Here is a 24,753-nt window from a genome sequence, read left to right on the forward strand (position 1 = left end):
ATGGCTGAAGGCTTGAATTGTGAAGAGAGTTTTTGTTGTGCCTCTCTGCTACTCAACATCTCCACTATATAATATTGAAAGCATAGTTTTGAAAGCTAAATACAGTGGTTTAACTTTTAGACTGGTTTATCAGCAATGTTTGAATTTACCCTTAAAAAATGCTAGTCGGGTACTGCAGTTTTACAGTTTTGTCAAGTATATTTTCATTTGGTATAATATTAGGCTGCAGCATCAGAACAATATTTTTGCACTTACCTATAAGTCAACCTTTTTCATCTGCTGGTCTGATTTGTCTTGACCTTTTAGTCTTTTGCTGTATTCAATTGTATGCCAGTAAACACTGTCTTGTAGACATCAGCTTTGCTAAGCAGTGAAATTAGGAATATATGACAGTTTTGATATGTAAAGCAAATTCATGCTCATTTCTAATTATATTAGTTCCCGTAGTGGTGCAATGCCTTGCAGTTGGGCTAAAAAGATGCTTTGTTCGATAACAAGCAAACGTGTTCAGATAAGTGGATGCATGCTTCAGCTTTACTGTTCCTTTACTTCAACAATTCACCAGTCCTTTCTAGTACCTCAAACAGCATTTCACATTTACAATAGAACACACAGTAATACACTTTTTTATTTCACCTTTGCTATTCATTCAAAAATTATAATTTTATTCTGCATAAAAATTGAAAATTAAGTATTTTGAATCGGAAAAATGTTTAAATAATGAAAATACATACAAAAAATACAACTAACACAGTATGAAAATTTAAGCTACTTGCTTTACAATATTCTCTGAACATTGAAGACAATATTAAATGCTGGCACTGTGGATAATGACTATGTTTACACATGGCACTATGTGGACAAAATGTGACATACTTGCTTAAACTTACTTCTTTCATTACACTACACAAACTAGTAAAAACAGTTACAGAAGCAAATTTTCCTGATGAATATGATCAAAACATGTTATTAACCTGTTTAATGACTTGCAATTAAGAGCAAATGGACAGGCCTGTTCCTAAGTACTCATCGCCAGGCACTCAAGTGTAACAATTTAAACAAAAAATTTCCAAAATGAGCGACAGTATTCTCATAGAATATTTCAAAGCATAGACAAAATTCATGAGCTCACAAAAATTTAAGAGCAAGTCCAGCACGAGACAGTGCACAGCAACTTAATAATAAAATTATTTCAATATTATTCAACAACTGTCTCAAGAATTTGGAATGTTAGATGCTACAAACAAGAGAGACTGTGTACAAATACCAATCAAGAGCTACTACAGATGGGGATTATCTACCAGTTGATCCTGTGAGAACCTGAGCGCCTCGAGTAATAAGAATTGGCAGAGTTCGCATAAGATGACCTTGACCGCGGGGGAGGAAAATCTGAACCTGAAATTCTGCCTCCCTGGATACGTGGGACACGAGAAAATGTGTTTTCAAATTCTCTGTACTGTTGGGAATCTGACATTCTTGATCTACGTTCACCAGAGTTCAGAGGATCTCGTTCCACATATCTATCTTCTCTGGATTGCATCTGATCTGACCCTCTAAACCTGGATTCCCGGAAAGGCGACTCATTCAGGTCTCTAAATCTGGAGTCGTGGGACAGTGGTTGATACGAGCCTCTGAACCGCGGGTTATCTGATTGACCTTTGTCTGGAATCACGTACGTGGAATCGTGAGATGGTGCTTCATCCAAAGCTGCATACTTTGTTTCTTGAGGCAACAGCTCATCTGGAACAATAAGCCTCATCAGAAGGAGCTGGGGAGGATCTGCGACTCCATAACCTGTCTCACGAGGCTGCCGACGTTCTGAAGCAAAGTAGCTGTTTGACGTGATGTAACTGGCTTCTCGCAAAGGTGACTGTTCTGGCACGGCGAACCCACGCTCACGAGGCCGTTCTGAAACCGGGAATCTAGACTTGCGATTCTGCAGTGTTGTATGCTCTTGTGGCGAGAGTCTACCTGAAGCCGTAAACTGCGTTTCACGAAAGTGAGGAGGTTTGACACCAGCAAATCCGAACTCATTACGCTGTGGCCATACCCGACTTTCAAATCTAGAAACACGAGGACGAGAATTTGTATCAGACGCTCCACTCTGCTGCTCCTTCCATTCTGACATCGGCACAAATTTAGTTTTACCAAAGCCGAGGAATAATTTATAATTCTGTTTCTTCAGATGGTCAGAAGATTTGTCGTCTACCCAAACAGCCAGCCTTGTTGCCTTTATGTCTGACTCTCGCACTCTCCTGAGTACTTTCCACTCTGTGGTGGAGATGTCTTTATTTTGCTTCTGAAACAAATCCAGAATCTGCTGGCTGCTTTTCTTCACCATCTCCTTCATCACCCACAGTACGTACCTGGTACCCGTCAATGTGGTTTCTGCCTGTCCGACAGCCAGCCTGGCCCCTGGCCACGGAACAAGTTTGTTCACCTTCTTTTGCAGCCACGATTTTGTCTCTTTGTTGACACAAGTGAACACCAAGGCCCCATTCTCATACTGTGTCGCAGAAAACTGGATAGGTTCCTCCTGGTCGGATGGGTTGATGCTCTCCACAAGGGCAGCCTCCACCACCTCAGCCTGTTTCTCCGTCATCTTATTATCTGGAAAACCCTCCAGTACAACAGCCAGCCTCATCGAGCGAAACATTTCCTCCTTCGCTTCCACTTCTCGACCCGACAAACACATTCCGTTTTCGTCAAACTCTTTGTCGGCATTAGTTTTTAATTTTTTAACACCCTCATTTATTTTTTCAGTGTTGTGGACTACTTCCTCCAGTTTCCGTTTATTTGTGAGGGGGACAATTTTATCTGCGAGGTTCGAGCTCTCCTCCTCTGCAGCACTGTCACCCTTTTCCCCGACTGCTCTTTCAGAGCTGTTTTTGGAAGTATCAGTTTCCCCAGCACCAAGTACGGCAGCTGAAGTTCCTCCTGTTGCGAGTTTAGAACTATCTCCCTCTGCAACTGAGCCTTTATCATCTACGAGGCCCGGGGTCACCTCACCTAGAGGTCCCCTCGCACCAAGTTCGCGTTCTGTCTGTTCTGACTCCCGGGTCACCTCACAGAGAGGTCCCCCAGAATTCTCGGCATCTGCTCGCTCGGAGCTAATTTCAGATTTTTTCTCTATGATCCCACGAGACGCTGAGGAAAGTGTGGACCACCCGGGCAGAGCCCCGCGTGCCCGGGCTAGGCTGGATACTCTGGGAGGGCGCCCGGTATCCCAGAGGCCCCGTTCGAGGCACAGCTCCCCTGTGCCACGCACCCCTCGGCACGGGTCGCACCACACCTTGGGTTGGGGGGCAGTTTAACGTCGTGCCCAGGACGACACCTCTGCCGATATGTCTACTTTAAATTTTGAAAAATTCCTCACAATCGGCATAATTTGAAGAGTGGTCTCTTTAACTTAAACCCCCATAGACAACCAACCACAACTGCACACAGAACTAAGAAAGGGAAACAAATGAAAGTCCACAACTGCAATTTTCCTAACTAATTGGTAAAACTGTCTTCATCTCAGTCCTGTGGTAGGTTTTGTATGCCACATACTAAGCATGGCCCAGTCAGACAGTATGGGCATGCCTTCCTCTGATCTTTGAAATAATTTACCCAAGCAGTTCTAGGAGTACTGCAGATCAATGTGAACTCTGGAATATTTCACAGTAACAAATTACTGCCACTGGTGAAAGATGTGACAAAAGATTCTAGAAATAACCATCTGTCCTACTTGACAGAGCAGATTAGCCTCCAAACTCCACGTTCTGTGATCAGTCATCGACACTCAACCATTTCATACCTAGTAGTAATTTCAGTATCCTCTTACATCATTCTGTAGATGCTCATGACAGTAGTATATGAACGCTTGACCAGCTTCGCCATTTTCGAGATACTTTTTCACGGGCTCTGTGTAATAATAATAATAATAATTACTTAACGTCTGAGAAAGTAATGAAATAATAATAATAATCTGCCTTTCATCAAAGTTGCTTATCTCAACAGATTTCCCCCACTGCAGCCCATATCTTTACTAGCGTGTTCCCCTGTCCATGTCTGCTCCACTTACATACTTTTGTTACCAAGCCACGTGCCCGCAACACCTCCAGGTAGCATTCAACGTCGTGGTGGGCAGCAGATCTAATATTGCTAAAAAGGTGAGTAAATTTGAGAAACTTTAAAACTTGCTTTGTTGAACATGAAGCATTAAGCATAGGACCTGGTCGTCATGTAAAGCCGTGGTGGGAAACACACCTAACCCTTGACGTAAACCACAAGCTAACGCCGGTATTACACTTTGTCAAATCTTGTCTGTCATCAAATTTGATGACATCTAGAGCCTTGCTGTAGATTTGATCATAAACATCTCTTGTCTTCAGTTCACTGCAATGTGACATGTTACCACGTGGAGCACTAGCATCGCTGCAGCGTTCTGTCATCAGTAGTGTGTTTATAGACATGGCCAGTAAATACAATTGGCGTACCGTTGACTGCAAAATTAATAGAGACGTATGAAGCTGATGAGGCATTTTACTCCATGAGGCTCCCTGAATACGAAAATAAAGAAGACTGGAGAGCTATAAAAATATTGCAGAGGTCATTAGCTGTGAGATACGGCCTGGTTGCAAAGCAGCAGACATTAAGAAGAAAATTAATGGCCTCTGCACAAGCTACTCCCACCAGACAGTGCTCACAATGAGCAAATGAGCTCAGTTATTAGATTTGTTGACATGTCAGATGTCAAGTTAAAGAAAGTTTCATTGACTTTATCGACACTAATGAAAAAACAGGTGAAGGCATTTCAGTGGACATTCTTAAAAAAAATTAAAGAAGATGGGCTAAGTATTGATAATTGCCAAGGTCAGGATTATGATAATGGCAGCAATATGGCTGGAAAATATAGCGATGTGCAAGTTCAGATCCTAAAACTGAATGATATTGCTCAGGTTGTACCATGTGTTGCACATAGTTTAAACCTCATCGGATCGCATGCTGCCACTGTTTCACCTGTAATGATTATTTTTTGGAACAGTTCAAAAGATATTTACTATCTTCAGTGGCTCTACAGGAAGGTGGCAAGCTGTGTTAAGTAACTTCGACATTACGTTGAAGGCTCAATGTGACACTAGGTGGTCAACCAAACGAAGAGCAGCCACTGCTTTAAAAAGAACACAGAACGAACTGTATGCAAGCCTGGAGGAATTGGCTGGTATTAACCAAGACAAATCGAACCTGCCTGGAAACGTCAGTGGGGGCTCAAGGACTCATCAAGCAAATCGACTTCAAATTCCTATGTCTTTTGCTTCTGTGGGAAAGGATTCTAGTCTCAATTGATAAAATCAGCAAGTCACTTTAGAAAGAGAGTGTTGCAGTCGACAAGGCTAGCAAAATGATAAAGGGATTGTCAAATACGAGTCAAGAAATCCGAGATGTAGGTATTGGTCCAGCAATCAACTACGCAACAAAGCAAGTGCAAAAAATTGGTATCAATGATAATTCTTCTGGGGAAAAAAAAAAGGACGGAAGATCATAAGCCAACGTCTTTCAGACTAAATGCACGATGACTATCTCGACTCAAAACAGGATTTTCAGAGGGAAATAAATTTGGTTTATGATGAAATCCTGACAGAACTCACTAATAGGTATGAGGCAATTTTATTTTCTAATGGGAGAAACACACACACACACACACACACACACACACACACACACACACACACACACACACAGACGTAAATGCAAAGAGGTTGGGCAGAGATGTCAGTCGAGGTGGAAGTACAGAGGCAAAGATGATGTTGAATGACAGGAGAGGTACGAGGGGCGGCAACTTGAAATTAGCGGAGGTTGACGCCTGGTGGGTAACGGGAAGAGAGACTATATTGAAGGGCAAGTTCCCATCTCCGAAGTTCTGATAGGCTGGTGTCAGTGGGAAGTATCCAGATAACCCGGACGGTGTAACACTGTGCCAAGATGTGCTGGCCGTGCACCAAGGCATGTGTAGCCACAGGGTGATCCACATTACCAACAAACACTGTCTGCCTGTGTCCGTTCATTCGCATGGACAGTTTGTTGCTGGTCATTCCCACATAGAAAGCTTCACAGTGTAGGCAGGTCAGTTGGTAAATCACCAGGGTGCTTTCACACATGGCTCTGCCTTTGATCGTGTACACCTTCTGGGTTACAGGACTGGAGTAGGTGGTGGTGGTGGTGGTGGTGGGGGGAGGGTGCACGGGGCAAGTTTTACACCGTGGGCGATTACAAGGGTAGGAGCCAGAGGTTAGGGAAGGTGGTTTGGGGATTTCATAGGGATGAACCAAGAGGTTGCGAAGGTTAGGTGGGCGGCGGAAAGACACTCTTGGTGGAGTGGGGAGGATTTTATGAAGGACGGATCTCATTTCAGGGCAGGATTTAAGGAAGTCTTATCTCTGCTGGAGAGCCACATTCAGAGTCTTATCCAGTCCCGGAAAGTATCCTGTCACAAGTGGGGCACTTTTGGGGTGGTTGTGTGGGAGGTTCAGGGTTTGAGGGGATGAGGAAGTGGCTCTAGCTGGGTTTGAGGGGATGAGGAAGTGGCTCTAGCTATTTGCTTCTGTACCAGGTCGGGAGGGTAGTTGCGGGATGCGAAAGCTGTTTTCAGGTTATTGGTGTAATGGTTCAGGGATTCAGGACTGGAGCAGATTCGTTTGCCACAAAGACTTAAGCTGTAGGGAAGAGACTGTTTGATATGGAATGGGTGGCAGCTGTCATAATGGAGGTACTGTTGCTTGTTGGAGGGTTTGATGAGGACGGACGTGTGAAGCTGGCCACTGGACAGATGTAGGTTAACGTCAAGGAACGTGGCATGGGATTTGGAGTAGGACCAGGTGAATCTGATGGAATCAAAGGAGTTGAGGTTGGAGAGGAAATTCTGGAGTTGTTCTTCACTGTGAGTCCAGATCATAGAGATGTCAATAAATCTGTACCAAACTTTGGGTTGGCAGGCTTGGGTAACCAAGAAGGCTTCCTCTAAGCGACCCATAAATAGGTTGGCATACGAGAGGGTGAAGCAAACCAAGCGCTGTATCATATGTGAGATACAGAGGCGAGCGAGGGCGCTGGGACTTACCCCAGTTCACTGCTAGTAGCGCCACGTCACCTTAACACATCTTCATGTAGCACTCAAGTATTGCACCACAATTTAGTATGAAATTAAAAATCAAATTTTATGTTTGAAACTTTGTTAAATAATAGTTTAGTGTAATAATGTTTCAAATACCAAGTCTCGATGTTCTAAACTTAATAGTTTATGGAAAAATGCTGTTTTAAGAGAAAAATCAGAGCTGCTAAATAGTGACACCAGGAAGCCAGAATTGTCAGAATGTGCAGTTAGAAGTTATAAATAAGTTATGCCGATTTCCAAAACCATAAAATAAAAATTAACGCCAGAATCTACGATTTTCGGAAAAATAAGAGGCACTGAATAATGAACTTAGAAACTAGAAAATTTGTTTTATGCTTCAGTACACCCCAAAAATAATAACAGAATCCATGTTAATCTACCTCATAGTTTTTGAGGAATTAAATAAAAACTAATTTTGTAACTAAAATTTACCCAAGTGTTGTACATTGAGTACTTGAAATTTTAATGATGAGGATTTTGGTTAAACCAGATGATCAAATATATCAATAGAGCTACACCAAGTTTAACACTTTTAGTGCCAAATACAATCTGACCATGATCCAGATTTTCGGCGAAAAATGCCATTAACGATCTGATCGTGATGCCCTTCGCGTTCATTTTTTCCGCACTTGGACGCAAAGTTGTTAGTATTTCCTAGCCAAGACGCAGAAAGTAGGTCGAAGGCACAGCATATCGACCTCCTTTTCGGTTGTCAGTGCAATATTTCGAGTAAAATAAACTTCTCTGGTGTTTATTTACCGAGTATTTAGCGGCAGCATGGCGTCGTCAAGTAAGAAGTAGTTGTTCAATATGAGTGATTTAGGCAACAATATGATAAGTAGTGAAAGTGAAGATGAATTTGCAGGATTTGCAGAAAGTGAATCGGATTGTGAGTGTCCAGTGGAGAAGAGGACTCTTCGTTTTCTTCTTCAAGTGACGATTGTGCATCAGCAAATGACGACGACAACCAAACAACGGAATTACAGTGCAAATACTTTTGTTGAAATAATGGATAAGGCATCAGATAATCTGTCCCCTCGAAGCTTTGTGTATGCAGAACTACCAGGCCCTAAACATTTACCAGCAAACACCACACCAATTGATTTTTTCAGTTTGTTGTTTTCGCAGCAGCTTTTTACAATAATGGTGACAGACTAACAGATACGCTCGCCAGGTGATTCAGTCAACGCGTTTACCGCCAAATTCGAGAATCAAACAGTGGCAACCAACGACTGTAGCAGAAATGAGGGCTTTTATAGCAGTGATTTTGAATATGGGACTGATAGACAATTTTTAGTTATTGGTCAACTGATGCAAACCTGTTGACACTGGTTTTCGCAAATGATGCAAACCTGTTGACACTGTGGTTTTCGCAAATGTTTTCACGTAACAGGTTTCACTTGTTGCTGCAGTTCTTACATTTTGTAGACAATTCGAATGTTCACCCTCCTGGTCACCCATTATATGATCCAACAGCCAAATTTCAAGTATTGGTGGATATTGCCAACAATGCTTTCCATCGCTACTACACTCCACACCAGCAACTGACTGCTGATGAAAGTCTTGTTGGGACAAAGGCGCACTCACAACTAATCCAGTACCTCCCCAATAAATATCACAGGTGGGGAGTCAAATTTTGGATGCTATGTGATTCAGTAGTAAATTACTGCCTAGGGTTTTATGCATACCATGGTGCAAAAAGTGATGACAAAAACAAAATAAAAGAGAATGGCCTGGGATATGTAGCCATCATGAAACTACTAGCTCTTGGGAGCTACATGCAAAAAGGTTACCTTGTGTTTTGTGATAACTTTTTTTTTTACATCTATTCCTCTGGCAGAAAAGCTGTATTCAGTCGGCACTTATCTAACGGGAACAATTAGAAGAAACAAAATTCCTGCCACGTGGTCTTCTGTCGAATTATGCTGTAGGTCAGCTAAAGTTTTTCAGGAAATCTTTTATACTTCTATGTGGCTTCAGACAGAAGAAATCAGAGAGAAACCCAGTCCTTGTGAGTACAACGTCCTCTGCTACATCATCAGAAAAGACAATTCGTAATAGACTGCCGGTCAAGAAACCAGATGTGATTTTTGAATATAATAAGTATATGGGTGGCATTGACTCATCTGGTATGATGGCATACTGCTATTTAGATGAGAGGAGGACTGTCAAGATGTGGAAGAAGGCAGTGTTCAGCATAATCGCCTGGATGTTGCTGAATGCATATGTTTTGTATAAGGAAAGCCTAAACCCCAATGACAAACCATTGATACGGCTGAAGTTCAACACCATAGTAATTTGCAAACTCTCTCACGATGGTTTTAGGCAAGGACTGTAACCACAAGTGCAATAGATATAAATGTACCTGCTCCAACAGTATATGGTGTAGAGACTCTTCCGGGGAGAAAGGAACGCTACTGCAGTGTTTGTTCTATGAAGGATAAGAAGTGGCGCTCATGAACAGCATGTGTTTGTTGCAAGAAAGGACTGCATCCTTCATGTCTGTGTCAGCATGTGTGCAAGTAGTTGTCATAACTGCAACCTCACATTTGACAATGATTTATGACTGAAGAACTGAGAGAACACGTTCAGAGCAAAACAATTTTTTTGTAATGTTATGTTCTTTTTGTTTTTTCCTTAGTGTAATAAAAATTTTTGTATTCCTTTATGATGTTTTTGTTAAGGAAACTACAGAGATTCCATATATATATATATATATATATATATATAAAAAAAGAAAGATGATGAGACTTACCAAACAAAAGCGCTGGCAGGTCGATAGACACACAAACAAACACAAACATACACACAAAATTCTAGCTTTCGCAACCAATGGTTGCCTCGTCAGGAAAGAGGGAAGGAGAAGGAAAGACAAAAGGATATGGGTTTTAAGGGAGAGGGTGAGGAGTCATTCCAATCCCGGGAGCGGAAAGACTTACCTTAGGGGGAAAAAAGGACAGGTATACACTCGCACACACACACATATCCATCCTCATACACAGACACAAGCAGACATTTGTAAAGGCAAAGAGTTTGGGCAGAGATGTCAGTCGGGACGGAAGTACAGAGGCAAAGATGATGTTGAAAGACAGGTGAGGTATGAGCGGCGGCAGATTGAAATTAGAAATTAGCGGAGATTGAGGCCTGGCGGATAGCGAGAAGAGAGGATATGCTGAAGGGCAAGTTCCCATCTCCGGAGTTCTGACAGGTTGGTGTTAGTGGGAAGTATCCAGATAACCCGGACGGTGTAACACTGTGCCAAGATGTGCTGGCCGTGCACCAAGGCACGTTTAGCCACAGGGTGATCCTCATTACCAACAAACACTGTCTGCCTGTGTCCATTCATGCGAATGGACAGTTTGTTGCTGGTCATTCCCACATAGAACGCTTCACAGTGTAGGCAGGTCATTCCCACACACACACACACACACACACACACACACACACACACACACACACACACACACACACACACACACACCTGGGTCTCAGAGTAAACTGAAAACAAAGTTTTATTTTTTTCGATAAACCCCATCATGAAAATAATTTTTCTCTCTGAAAATATGTTCTTTGACAATGTATATTGCACATATAACTGTAGCCAGCAGCATTCCCTAAAAATTAAAAAAATTACATTCCTTTATGCATTAGTTTAGATTTTATTGCAAGTATGGCAGAGGTCTGCATTTTACTGTAAAATCGCATGGCACTTTTAACATGATCTTTTGAGAAAACGTCTGGAACTAAAAGGGTTAAGACTTGTAACATAAATAGCAACTGATATAAGTCTTAGCAAAGGTATGGTTCAGAGGAACAATCTACCGTTAGTTCCACTAAATAAATTCTATTAAGCAAAATTTTCATTCTAGCGAGCTGAAACTTTCTACGTGCTTTCACACTGCACATCTGCAAAACTTAAGAAGTTTCTGAAGTAATTGGTATTATGTGCCTGAGATAGCGGTCATTTGTAGACTGCCGCCATGTGCAAATAGAGACAACAGATGTTTTCTCGGTAGTCCACAATGGCACCTTATAAATACAGCCACCGAAGCAGTAGGAAGGTTCGGTTCGCTCTCAGACACTGTGAGGTCCACGCCAGTTAAACATCTGATCACACTCTGCCTCGGATGACGTCAGAGCCGAGCAGTGACAAGCACGTATTTGGCAGTGAAAACGGATAGTGAACTTGCGAAGACTTTACACCGTCCTGGACCATTTAGAATTCGATAAAATAACTATTAGTGTGCCGTCAGTGTGAAATTCAATTCCGTGTGGCAAGTGGTGAATTTATTTTCACTTTTATGCGAACTTTCAATTGAGTGATGTTAGTCAGGGCGAAAACCAATCTGGTAGGAAGTTACCGTAGAGGTCTCCTCTGAACTGCTTAAAGGTGCTGTTAGATTAGAAAGACTCTTTTCAATTCAACGTAATGCAATTTTAAGCGTTGTTTGTAAGAAACTTTAAATCTTGATTGGAACTTTAAACTTTTACTGAAGTCATAGTCCTGATCCCACAAAGAAATGGGAAATAGACACTTTTCTTTCAGTGGGCTGGACTGGAATGTGGCCGTGCAGATGGCATCAAAACTTTATAAACCAGTGAAGTAGCTTACTCATTGCCCCACACACTTCAGATCCCTGCAAAGAGCTATCATCTAGCAACATTTGAGTTAAAATTTTGTTTTCATATGTTTTAATTTGTAAATTAGATTCTGTTTACAATACGTATGCCTGGAGCCGAAGAAGGAAAAAAAATCGTTTGAAGTATTGTACTTCAATTTTCGAAAATATGAGAAGTTTTGTGAATGCATATTAAAAATTCTTCAGGCCTGTCCATTTGCAAACAATGCCATTAGTATGTTCTCCACACACTAAAATGTTCAAATAAAACAATTTCTACAATAGGACACAAATGTGCCAAAAACATAACAAATATTTCAAGTTTCTTGGATTGGCCATTTCCTGCAACATTTGTATCAATTACGAGACCACAAGATATGAAAGGATTTAGTGAAATACAGAAATTTTGACTCCAACATGTCAATGACACGCAAAAGAATGGAAAAGTGCAATTCAACAGTTGAAGGAAATGAGCCACTTCTAATTTTCTTTTTACATTAAAATTTATATGTAAACACTAAACCTAAAATCAACATTGGTAAGCCAACATATCAGGACACACAGCAACAATGGCTTGTTAACACAAGCAAGATGCACTTGGGTAATTAAATACATTACTTTTCAGCTTGCAAAAGGCATTTTAACTGAAACAAATATTTTTTGCTGGTTCAAAGGAAAGTAATTTATATTAAAAACATCAAATACTTCTGCATCTTCTATGAACATTGCTGGACCTGTTCCATATTGGGCATGAAAGGAGGGACCTGAATCCACATTCCTTTTATTTATCATCTCTAACTGAATCAATATCAGCATTTCCTTCAATGAAATCTGACAGTTTCACATTGTAAATAGTCTGCAAACACCTCAATAACTACGAGGCCTGTCTAAAAAGTATCTGACCTTCAGCCAGAAAAAATATTTCTAACACCTGACGGGGTTGGGACCCTAATCCCCTTCAAAGTAGGCCCCTTGTGCTTGCACACACTTTGCCACCGATCCTTTCACTGCCAGAAACACCTCGGGAAGTCTTTTGGAATGGTGTTCAGCTCCGTCGTCGTGTTCCACATTATCTCTTCTTTACTCTCAAATGGGATCCTTTCAGTGGTGTCATCAATTTTGGAAACAACCGGAAGTCACAAGGAGCCATGTCTGGAGAGTGGGGAGGTTGGCGAGCGGCTTTAATTCCACATTTGGCCGAGAAATTTTGGATCAAATAGGATGAATGTGCGGGGGGCATTGTGATACAGTTGCCAGTTTTTCACAGTCCATGTTGGACTTTTGTGCTGAATGCGCTATGGAGTCACCAGAGAACATATTGATAGTACTCCTTTGTCACTGTTTGTTCTTCCGGTGTGTATTCATAATGCACAATTCCACAGACTTCAAAGAAGACAGTCAGCATCACCTTGATTTTGCTTTGCACCTACCGCACTTTCTTCAGCCTTGGAGACTCAGGATGCTTCCATTGTGACGATTGTCTTGTTTCTGGGTCATACCCGTACACTCATAACTCATCTCCAGTTATCACAGTGTCAGTGTCCAGAAGATACTGCGCAACGTCAAAAAGGAGGTTTTTTTGTTCAGGCAAAAACAACTTGGGCACGAATTTCGCAGCTACTCTGTGCATATTCAAATCATCATCCAAAATTGCATGTGCAGAATCTTTACTCACTCCAGCCTCTCGGGCAATCTCCCGCACGGTCAAATGATCTGCCCTCACCAAATTTTGCACCCTCTCAACAGCTGCACTCCAAGCAGTTTGGGGCCTGTCGGAACGATGGTCACTCTCCGCTGATGTGAAGCCATTTTTGAATTGGTTGAACCACCCATTAATTTGTGTTACACCCATCGCATCTTCTCCGAATACCTGCTGAATCTTACAAATTGTTTCGCTTTGAGAATCACCAAGCTTTTGACAAAACTGAAGCAGTATCTTTGCTCAAATCAAGTCTGATACTTTTAGACAGACCTCGTACAATTTTTACCTGCTCCAATATACTCATTCTTCAAAGTGAAAGTGTGAATGGCCATGACAATAGTTGCAATGGACAGTGACTTGCCAGCGTGCATTGTGCAGTGTAGAGCTTCCTGCAGTACGTCCTTGCCTTGTGCTAATCCCGAGGGCAAGAGCTTCTCACGACTGCAAGCCGCGCCAGTTCCACATCGAGAAGAAATGCGTGTCGTACCACGAGACACAGTAAAGACCACTGCCAGTTCTCAACCTGTAAGATAAAATAAACAAAACACTGAATATTGTTATCTGTTCTCAACCTTTGATACACAGGTGCAATAAAATGTAAAAAATGAAAGACGAGGCAAATTCATATGCAATGAGGTACATCATTAGTATGTGTTACACCATGACAGTGAACTTACACAAATAAGTACATTATCAGAAAAAACATATCATAACAATTAGCCCAGTCAACGAAGTCCAATAAAGGTCGACTAGAAGAAAAAAAATTCAGTCATCAATTTTTGCACAGTGCTGTAGCTATCTCCAGCTAAGACTGCAGGTGATGGGGCGATGCTCAGTAGCAAGGAACAGGGTACAACGTGACGCTTCAGCCACAAGTGTCATTCTGCCACTTCAGTCTGTTTCACACATTGCTCTGAACGTGTGGTGGTGGTGACCTCTTCTCCAGTGTACTTGTGTGGCCAATTATATTACTTGCGAAATGTTCACTACGGCTGACATGAGAAAAGCACCAAGTGTTACCGAGCCAGAAAGAGCTATTGTGCTCCGAGTGTATAATCCTTTAAAAGAGGTAAAAGCAGACAACTTGCCACAACGTGGTGCTCGTCCCAACACAGTCTACAGACAGACAAGAGTGACTGCGTACTGAGCATCGTATATAAAGCAACACTATTGTGTCTATTAAAGCCAGTGGGTCAGCATCTTTTAAATCTCCAGGGAAGTGACCCAGTCTTATGAAGGAAGTAAGTGATCTGGACAATTTCTCTGAGAACATTTTACGTTAGAAAATATTTGTATGTTCTCGAGAGGTGAATATCCAATTGCAAACAATTCAATTTCACAAATGAACGAGAACTTTTGATTTTAACTGCAGTCTACATCTACATCCATACTCCGCAAGCCACCTGACGGTGTGTGGCGGAGGGTACCTTGAGTACCTCTATCGGTTCTCCCTTCTATTCCAGTCTCGTATTGTTCGTGGAAAGAAGGATTGTCGGTATGCTTCTGTGTGGGCTCTAATCTCTCTGATTTTATCCTCACGGTCTCTTCGCGAGATATACGTAGGAGGGAGCAATATATGGCTCGACTCTTCGGTGAAGGTATGTTCTCGAAACTTTAACAAAAGCCCGTACCGAGCTACTGAGCATCTCTCCTGCAGTCTTCCACTGGAGTTTATCTATCATCTCCGTAACGCTTTTGCGATTACTAAACGATCCTGTAACGAAACGCGCTGCTCTCCGTTGGATCTTCTCTATCTCTTCTGTCAACCCTATCTGGTACGGATCCCACACTGCTGAGCAGTATTCAAGCAGTGGGCGAACAAGTGTACTGTAACCTACTTACTTTGTTTTCGGATTGCATTTCCTTAGGATTCTTCCAATGAATCTCAGTTTGGCATCTGCTTTACCGACGATCAACTTTGTATGATCATTCCATTTTAAGTCACTCCTAATGCGTACTCCCAGATAATTTATGGAATTAACTGTTTCCAGTTGCTGACCTGCTATTTTGTAGCTAAATGATAAAGAATCTATCTTTCTGTGTATTCGCAGCACATTACACTTGTCTACATTGAGATTCAATTGCCATTCCCTGCACCATGCGTCAATTCGCTGCAGATCCTCCTGCATTTCAGTACAATTTTCCATTGTTACAACCTCTCGATATACCACAGCATCATCCGCAAAAAGCCTCAGTGAACTTCCGCTGTCATCCACAAGGTCATTTACATATATTGTGAATAGCAACGGTCCTATGACACTCCCCTGCGGCACACCTGAAATCACTCTCACTTCGGAAGACTTCTCTCCATTGAAAATGACATGCTGCGTTCTGTTATCTAGGAACTCTTCAATCCAATCACACAATTGGTCTGATAGTCCATATGCTCTTTGTTCATTAAACGACTGTGGGGAACTGTATCGAACACCTTGCGGAAGTCAAGAACACATCTACCTGTGAACCCGTGTCTATGGCCCTCTGAGTCTCGTGGACAAATAGCGCGATGGACAACGCTACGAATATTAAAGGCCACGGAGGGAAGTGATACTGCGGTTTGAACTGCAGGACAGTGTTTTTACTAAGAATGCAGGAGATTGTCGACAGTGAAACAACTCACACTTATTATATCGACAAAACGTATATGAACCGGAACTGTGCAAGGTCAGTGTGCCGGAAATTGAGTGATGGATTTGGTAGTCTTAAAAGTTCCAGTAGATAAAGGCAGTTTACTTACTATTATAGATGAAGTGTCAGCAGATACAGTTTTTTCCTAAGAGTAAACTGGTATTTAATACTTCAAAGTCAAAGAGCTCTGATGATTACCACAGTGAAATGACGAACAGTGCATTTGAACAATCCTTCACAAAACAGTTATTACCATACCTTTGCCCAAATTCAGTTATTGTAATCAGTAATGCCGTGCCAGTGTCCACCCAGTGCAAATCAATGAAGTTTCATGTATCACTTAGTTACTGAGTAATAACATCCCTGACAATGTCACAAACCAGAAAGGAACTGATGCTGATTGTGAACGCAAATAAGCCAGTTTGTCGTACCTAGATAAGATCGCTAAACAACACGGGCACCAAGTATTCTTATTACCACCGTATCATTACGATTACATTCCCACAAAGCTTACATTGCAGAAAAGAATAATACCTTTAAACTGCAGATGTCTAGTCTTACACATGCAGCAATCTAGAGCATCATGATTTCTGCACGGGCAGAGTGTGTGAAGCATGCAGAAAGTTGCAGACTGAGAACTAGCAATAAGATATTAGTAGGACTATTAGGGAACCTTTTGTACTAAACCACCACGAGCCAGATTCGTCGTAGTCCGACAGCGATGAAGATGGTGTCTATTTACTGGCTCAAAGTTGGCAAGTACTAAATTCATCATTGCTTTGTCCGTGTAGCAGTTTGATCGGTTGTGTTACATGTTAGTAGCTATTAACCCATCTGTGAAACAATGATTAAGTTATCTTATATTTCATTTACGCAGAGGCAAATGGTGATCTCCAGTAGCTATCTTAAGTGTACGTGGTAATTTAACACTTCAAAAAATCTGTCATTTTTAACTTGTTCCGATTTGACAAACTATGAAAGTTGAAGGCGAGTTAGATGAGCAGTTCATAAGGTTGACTAGAAAGTATAAAGCACAAGTTTATGATCAACAGTTAACATTATTTCAAAATAGGTTATGTTAATGTCTCACACTTTGGTGTAATTACACACTGATCAATGGTATTTCTCTTTCTCAATTCCCCATATGTACTTCACGTGACTTCCTGTCTTGGCTGATCCAGGTATGCTTTGCTAAAAATGTCATTTGTAATTTCTGCAGAGTCAAGTTGTTCACTCAACTAAATTTAACTTCCACAGTTCAAATCATTTCAGTGTATGTATGTTTTCTTGCTGTCTGTGGTTGTTCTGAAATAGTGTTGGAAAATTGCGCTGTCTACAAAATACATTGATCTGAGCAGCAACTGGGGTGTTCTTAGCAATATAAATGAAAAATTTAGTGATACCTTGTCACACATTTCCAGCTGGTCTACCACAATTTGAGCAGAGTGCTCCTTCCTTAGGAAGTGTCACCATCTATGCTGTTTCGCCTCGATAAAAAGTATCGCGTGTAATTGTACAGACCGTATCAAAAATAGATTATAATCCACAAAAACAGCAGAGCGAATCTACTCATTTATGTCTGAAGTATGATATTAAAGTAGAAGTAGAATATTCATTACTTAAGTCCATGTCATATAGTGAGATGGCCCAATTTTCAGCCGTTCAGCATCAAAATTGCAAGAAACCTGTAACAAATGGGTAGTTTTGACAACGATGTTTTAAAGCATTCTTTGTGAATGGTGACTACCCAACATCACAAAAACTTGCCGCAACTATGCACGGCTCCAAAGGTCGCACTTCGTCAATCAAAGAATTTTACAAGACTTTGGTTTCAATTGTGTTAAGAGGAGACATTTTAGTTGAAAGAAAGGACACAGGTGTAACACAAACCACATCACTTATACAGATGCACAATAAATAAGGAGGTAATTCAACAGTGTATTACCTTAATAAACGTGTGATCAAAATCATTCCTGGAACAGCTGCATAAATAAAAAAAGCACTGACTACCATTTGGAAATGAACACAGTAGTTTCATGAAGTGGTACACTGAACAATTCTTGGCATACATTGCTTCAAAGGTGGTCATTGCTGGTTGTTAAGCTGCTGTTACAGAGAAAACATCAAACACCAGGAAAGTGGGTATTTTACCCTGGCTTAAAAATAAAAATATTTTGTACAGTATAAATTTTACTCATGCCAAACTACTGAAGCTCATTAATTTATACAAGTCACTCAACGAAACAAACGGACATTACTTTCTTGCACGTTGTTGTGGTCACAAAGTTAACCACAAACCACATATCACTGTCAGTATAATCAAACAGTATTAATTTATCAAAGGTTAAAGGCTATGTGCGGTGGGGTGTGTTGGGGGAGGGGGGGGGGGGGGGGTGTTTGGAGGGGAGAGGAATTCAAGATAGCGGACACTGAATCACTTGTGCATGAAGCAACATATGTCCTCCCTTCAGCATGTGGCATGCTGAAATTCTTCAAAAAATGTTTGCCAACATTTCAATTGTATACATAGTATATAAGAACTACTTAGTCTCTACTGATAAGGAATTTGTATCCTATGGAGTATGCAAACTATAATGTTCAACAGATTGCCGAAGGATATGTTAATCCTTTCCCAGCGAGTTTTATTCTCTTATAACTTTGAAGACTGCTCTGGATAAATTTGTCAAAAACTCAGGTATTTCCACAGGTCAACACCTGTCATTTTCAAGGCACAAATTGTAAAATTCCTTAAAATGTCAGGGACAATTATCCGACTAGATATTAGTCGGTTTCTGATGTTATCAGTCAGCACTTACGTTATTCGCAAAAGGTGGCTAACTGGTGCTTGTTCCAAAGATTATAAATTTGGTCTCACTAGAATGTAGAACAAGTTTCAGTCATAATGACTGCTCACAGTGAAAAATACAACAACGTACTGAACATTTTTATGATAAGTCTTGACATTAGTCTTTTTTTTTACACAGAGTGATTACAGTTTAACTACAGTGAAAGACACCTACATACATGCCTTACACAAATTTTTTTAAGAATTCCCATCATAGAAGATAGGTTAAGGAAAAACAAACCTATGTTTTTGGCATCTGTAGACTTACAGGAAGCTTTCCACAATTCTGACTGGAATACTTTCTTTGAAGTTCTGAAGATAGCAGAGGTATATAGAGAGCGAAAGCCTATTTACAACTTTTACAGAAATCAGACGACACTTGTAAAATTGAGGGGCATGAAAATAAATCAGTGGTTGAGAAGGGAGTGAGAAAGGGTTGTAGCCCATCCCTGACGTTATCCAATCTGTACACTAAACAAGCAGTAAAGGAAACCAAACAAAAATTTGGAGTAGGAATTGAAGTTCAGGGAGAAGCATGAAAAACTCTGAAATTTGCCAAAGATATTGTAATTCTGTCAGACAGCAAAGGTCTTTGAAGAGCATTTCAACAGAATAAACAGTGTCTTGAAAGGAGGATATAAGATGATCAACAAAATCAGAACGAGGATAAGGGAATGTAGTCAAATCATATGATGCTTAGGGAATTAGATTAGATTAGGAAATAACACTTACAGTAGTAAATGAGTTTTGCTATTTGGGAAGCAAAATTACAGATGATGGTCGCAGTAGAAAGGATACAAAATGTAGACTGGCAATGGCAAGGAAAGCGTTTCTGAAGAAGAGAAAATTGTTAACATCGAGTATAGATTTAAGTGTCAGGAAGTCCTTTCCGAAAGTATTTGTACAGAGTGTAGCCATGTATAGAACCGAAACAGGCGATAAATAGTTTAGACAAGAGAATAGAAACTTTCAAAATTAGATTCTACAGAAGAATGCTGAAGAATAGATGGATAGATCACTTAACTAATGAGGAGGTACTGAGCAGAATTGGGGAGAAGAGGAATTTGTGGCACAACTTGACTAGAAGAAGTGATCAGTTGGTACGACGTGTTCTGAGGCATCAAGGGATCACCAATTTAGTACTGGAGGGCAGCGTGGAGGGTAAAAATTGTAGAGGGAGAGTAAGAGATTAATACACTAAACAGATTGAGAAGGATGTAGGCTGCAGTAGTTATTCAGAGGTGAAGAGGCTCGCACAGGATAGACTAGCACAGAGGGCTGCATAAAGAATGATAAGCACCTAAACATCTCAAGCCACTGCAATCATTTAAGGCTTATTGTTGGTCCCACATGTTATTTTAATGATCCTTGCCCAGAGAAACACAAATATAAATGAAATTTTCCCTCGGCAACATCAGATTATACTAGATGATCATCTGCTATGGTTTCACAGCGAGCCACACTTTACACTATAAGGCAAAATATTACTTGTTATCCACATCCCACAAATAGAATGTACGTTTTTGTATCTGGAAATAGAGGAGATGAAAAATTAAGGAGACTTTTCTGTGGACGGACTGTAATAAAAGCTTGCTACATTCTACTTAATTACCTTCTAGTTGGAGATTAAAATGGCATATGCTGAAAAATATAATTACATTTATAGATTTTTTTAAGTCTAAGTTTGATTAATGGTTGGTTTAAGGATTAAAGGGACCAAACTGCAGAGGTCATTGGTCCCTTTTTCCAAAATACTAAAAATACCCACAGAGAATAAAAAAGTGTTCAACAGAATAGGAGACAGATGACACAGAACAAAAGAAACATAGACAAGGACCAGACAAAACGAAATAAAATCACACGGAGTGTGACGGTGGTTGGCCGACCATAGGAACAAAAAAGGAAAAGCCAACCACTGAAAACACATTAAAAACTTAGTTTAAAACCGCAGGCCAAAGGCCACAATCAACACAAGACAAAATAAAACAAACACTCAGATTAAAGAATAAAAAACCCCTGCCCGAATAAAACATAAAACTAAGTCAGCCATAACAGGGTCATCAGATAAAAGGGCAGGGAGCGTATCAGGCAGCAAAAATGTCTGCCTGACCACAGCTAAAAGGGGGCAGGCCAACAAAATGTGGGCCACTGTCAAAGCCGCCCCGCAGCGACATACAGGAGGGTCCTCCCGGCGCAGTAAATAACTGTGTGTCAGCCAGGAGTGGCCAATGCGGAGCCGACAAAGGACGACTGAGTCCCTGCAGTTGGCTCGCATGGATGACCGCCACACAGTCGTCGTCTCCTTAATGGCACTGCGTTTATTGGGCATGATCCGATCGCGCCATTCAGCGTCCCACAGCTAAAAAACTTTGCGGCGGAGGACTGCCCGCAAATCAGTCTCTGGGAGGCCAACATCCAGAGACTGTTGTCTCGTGGCCTCTTTTGCCAGGCAGTCAACATGTTCATTGCCCAGGATACCGACATGACCGGGGGTCCACACATAGACCACAGAGCGGCCGCAACGCGCAAGAGTATGCAGGGACTCATGGATAGCCATCACCAGACGACGAGGAAAACACTGGTCGAGAGCTCGTAAACTGCTCAGGGAATCGCTACAGATAACGAAGGACTCACCTGAGCAGGAGCGGATACACTTTAGGGCTCGAAAGATGGCGACGAGCTCAGCAGTGTAAACGCTGCAGCCAGCCGCCAAGGAACGTTGTTCGGAATGGTCCTCTAGAGTGAGCGCATAACCGACTACCAGCAACCATCGAGCCGTCAGTGTAAACAATGCCAGAGCCCTGATACACGGCCAGGACGGAATAAAAGCGGCGGCAGAAGGCCTCCGGAGGGACTGAGTCCTTCGGCCCCTGTGCCAAATCGAGCCGAAGGCAAGGACGAGGCACACACCATGGGGGCGTGCGCAGAGGTGCCCGGAAAGGAGGTGGAACAGGGAAAAACCCAAGCCCAGAGAGGAGCTCTTTGACGCGTACGGCGATCGGACAACCTGACCGGGGCCGACGTTCTGGCAGATGGACGACTGACTGCGTGAACAGGACATGGTAATTTGGATGCCCAGGCAAGCTAAAAACATGGGCAGCATAAGCAGCCAGTAATTGTTGGCATCGTGACCGCAGTGGAAGGACACCTGCCTCCACTAGTATGCTGTCCACAGGGCTGGTGCGGAAAGCACCAGTGGCAAGGCGTATCGCGCTGTGGAGAATTGGGTCCAGCACCCGCAAGGCAGATGGGGATGCTGAGCCATAAGCCAGGCTCCCATAATCCAAACGGGACTGGATTAACGCCTGATAGAGCCACAACAGGGTAGATCGGTTAGCGCCCCAGCGGGTGTGGCTCAAGCATCTCAGAGCGTTTAGATGCAGCCAACACGCCTGTTTAAGCTGCCGGATATGAGGCAGCCAAGTGAACCGGGCTTCGAAAACCACCCCCAAAAACCTGTGCGATTCCACCACTGAAAGAAGTTCGCCGGCAGAAATGCATAACGCAGGTCTTGGCTGCCGAAAACTGGAACCCATGAGCTACAGCCCAAGACTGCGCCTTGCAGCTAGCGCCCTGTAGCTGACGTTCAACAGCTGCAATGCCAGTAGAGCTGTAGTAAAGGCAGAAGTCGTCAGCATACAGGGAAGCGGAGACAATTTCCCATGGCCGCAGCGAGCCCGTTAATGGCTACTAAAAACAGGCAGCCACTTAAAATAGAACCCTGTGGCACGCCGTTCTCCTGGACGTGGGTGGAACTATATGAGGCTGCGACTTGCACGCGGAAGGTACGATACGACAGAAAATTTCTGATAAAGATCGGTAGAGGGCCCCGAAAACCCCATCCATGAAGCGTAGAAAGGATCTGATGACGCCATGTCGTATCGTACGCCTTCCGCATGTCGAAAAAGACAGCGACCAGGTGCTGACGGCGGGCAAAGGCAGTACGGATGGCCGACTCCAGGCTCACCAGATTGTCGGCGGTGGAGCAGCCTTTACGGAACCCACCCTGAGACGGAGCCAGAAGGCCGTGAGACTCCAGTACCCAATTCAAGCGCCGGCTCACCATCCGTTCAAGCAACTTGCAAAGAACGTTGGTGAGGCTAATGGGACGGTAGCTGTCACCTCCAAAGGGTTCTTGTCCGGTTTCAGAATGGGGATAACAGTACTTTCCCGCCACTGCGACGGAAACTCGCCCTCGACCCAAATACGACTGTAAAGGCCGAGGAGCCGTCGCTGGCCATCCATGGAAAGGTGTTTCAGCATCTGACAGTGGATGCCATCTGGCCCAGGAGCGGTATCAGGGCAAGCGGCTAGGGCACTGCGAAATTCCCACTCACTGAATGGAACATAATAAGATTCTGGGTGGTGGGTGTGAAACGAAAGGCTCCGACGTTCCATCCGCTCTTAATGGAGCGGAAGGCCAGTGGGTAATTGGGAGAAGCGGAACTAAAAGCAAATTGCTCTGCCAAGCTGTTGGCAATTTCGTCGGAGTCTGTACAAACTGCTCCATTCAGTGAGAGCGCAGAGACGCTGACTGGGGTCCGATAGCCATAGAGGCGCCTGATCTTGGCCCAGACCTGCGATGGAGAGACATGGAGGCCAATGGTGGACACATACCGCTCCCAGCACTCCTGCTTGCTTTGGCGGATAAGGCGGCGGGCCCGCGCACGCAGCCGTTTGAAGATGATGAGGTGTTCAATGCAGGGATGTCGCTTGTGACACTGTAGCGCCCGCCGGCGATCTTTAATCGCTGCAGCGATCTCAGGCGACCACCAAGGCACAGTCCGCCGCCGAGGGGACCCAGGAGCGGGGAAAGGCAGATTCGGCGGCAGTAACGATGCCGGTGGTGACCGATTTAACCACCGTATCAATGTCATCATTAGAGAGAGGCTCAATAGTGGCAGTGGAGGAGAACAAATCCCAGTCAGCCTTATTCATAGCCCATCTGCTAGGGCGCCCAGAAGAGTGACGCTGTGGTAGTGACAGAAAGATCGGGAAGTGATCACTACCACACAGGTCGTCATTCACTCGCCATTGGAAAGACGGTAAGAGGCTAGGGCTGCAGATGGAAAGGTTAATGGCGGAGTACGTGCCATGCGCCACGCTAAAGTGTGTGGAGGAACCATCATTTAAAAGTGAAAGATCGAGCTGTGCTAATAAATGCTCAATGGTGGCACCTCGACCTGTTGCCACTGAACCACCCCACAGAGGGTTATGCACCTCGACCTGTTGCCACTGAACCACCCCACAGAGGGTTATGGGCGTTGAAGTCGCCCAGTAGCAGGAAAGGTGGCGGCAATTGTGCTATCAGAGCAGCCAGGACACGCTGCGTGACAGCACCATCTGGTGGAAGGTAAAGACTGCAGACGGTAACAGCCTGTGGCGTCCACACCCGAACAGCGACAGCCTCTAAAACTGTTTGTAGAGGTACAAACTCGCTGTGAAGAGAGTTAAGGACATATATGCAGACACCACCAGACACCCTTTCATAAGCTGCCCGGTTCTTATAATAACCCCGATAGCCACGGAGGGCGGGGGTTCGCATTGCTGGAAACCAAGTTTCCTGAAGTGCAACGCAGAAGAAAGGGTGAAGGCTGATAAGTTGGCGGAGCTCAGGTAGATGGTGGAAGAAACTGCTGCAGTTCCACTGGAGGATGGTATTGTCCATGGATGGGAAAGGTGTGAAGGAACTGGGGAGGCAGATTACGCCTCCTGGGCCCCTGCTGCTACTGAGTCACCACCTGTACAACAGCCATCCATTGCATCCGAGGGACTGGCGAGATCCAGGTCCTCAGCAGACGCCAGA

The 24,753-nt window shown here is 43.0% G+C and overlaps 1 protein-coding gene across 1 annotated transcript; it reads right to left on the minus strand.

Moving 5' to 3' along the window:
• Nucleotides 1-512: 512 nt before the first annotated feature.
• On the minus strand, nt 513-3,887 carry LOC126108976 (uncharacterized). Its single transcript, XM_049914377.1, has one exon. The coding sequence runs from the start codon at nt 2,693-2,695 to the stop codon at nt 1,298-1,300; it is 1,398 nt and encodes a 465-aa protein (XP_049770334.1). The 5' UTR covers nt 2,696-3,887; the 3' UTR covers nt 513-1,297.
• Between the last annotated feature and the right edge of the window lie 20,866 nt (nt 3,888-24,753).

Source organism: Schistocerca cancellata, chromosome 11 (assembly GCF_023864275.1).
Source record: "Schistocerca cancellata isolate TAMUIC-IGC-003103 chromosome 11, iqSchCanc2.1, whole genome shotgun sequence".
NCBI classification, from domain to species: Eukaryota; Metazoa; Arthropoda; class Insecta; order Orthoptera; family Acrididae; genus Schistocerca; species Schistocerca cancellata.

Bases quoted from the DNA above. Each gene is read 5' to 3' on its own strand.
- LOC126108976 (XM_049914377.1), bottom strand. From the start codon at position 2,695: ATGTGTTTGTCGGGTCGAGAAGTGGAAGCGAAGGAGGAAATGTTTCGC.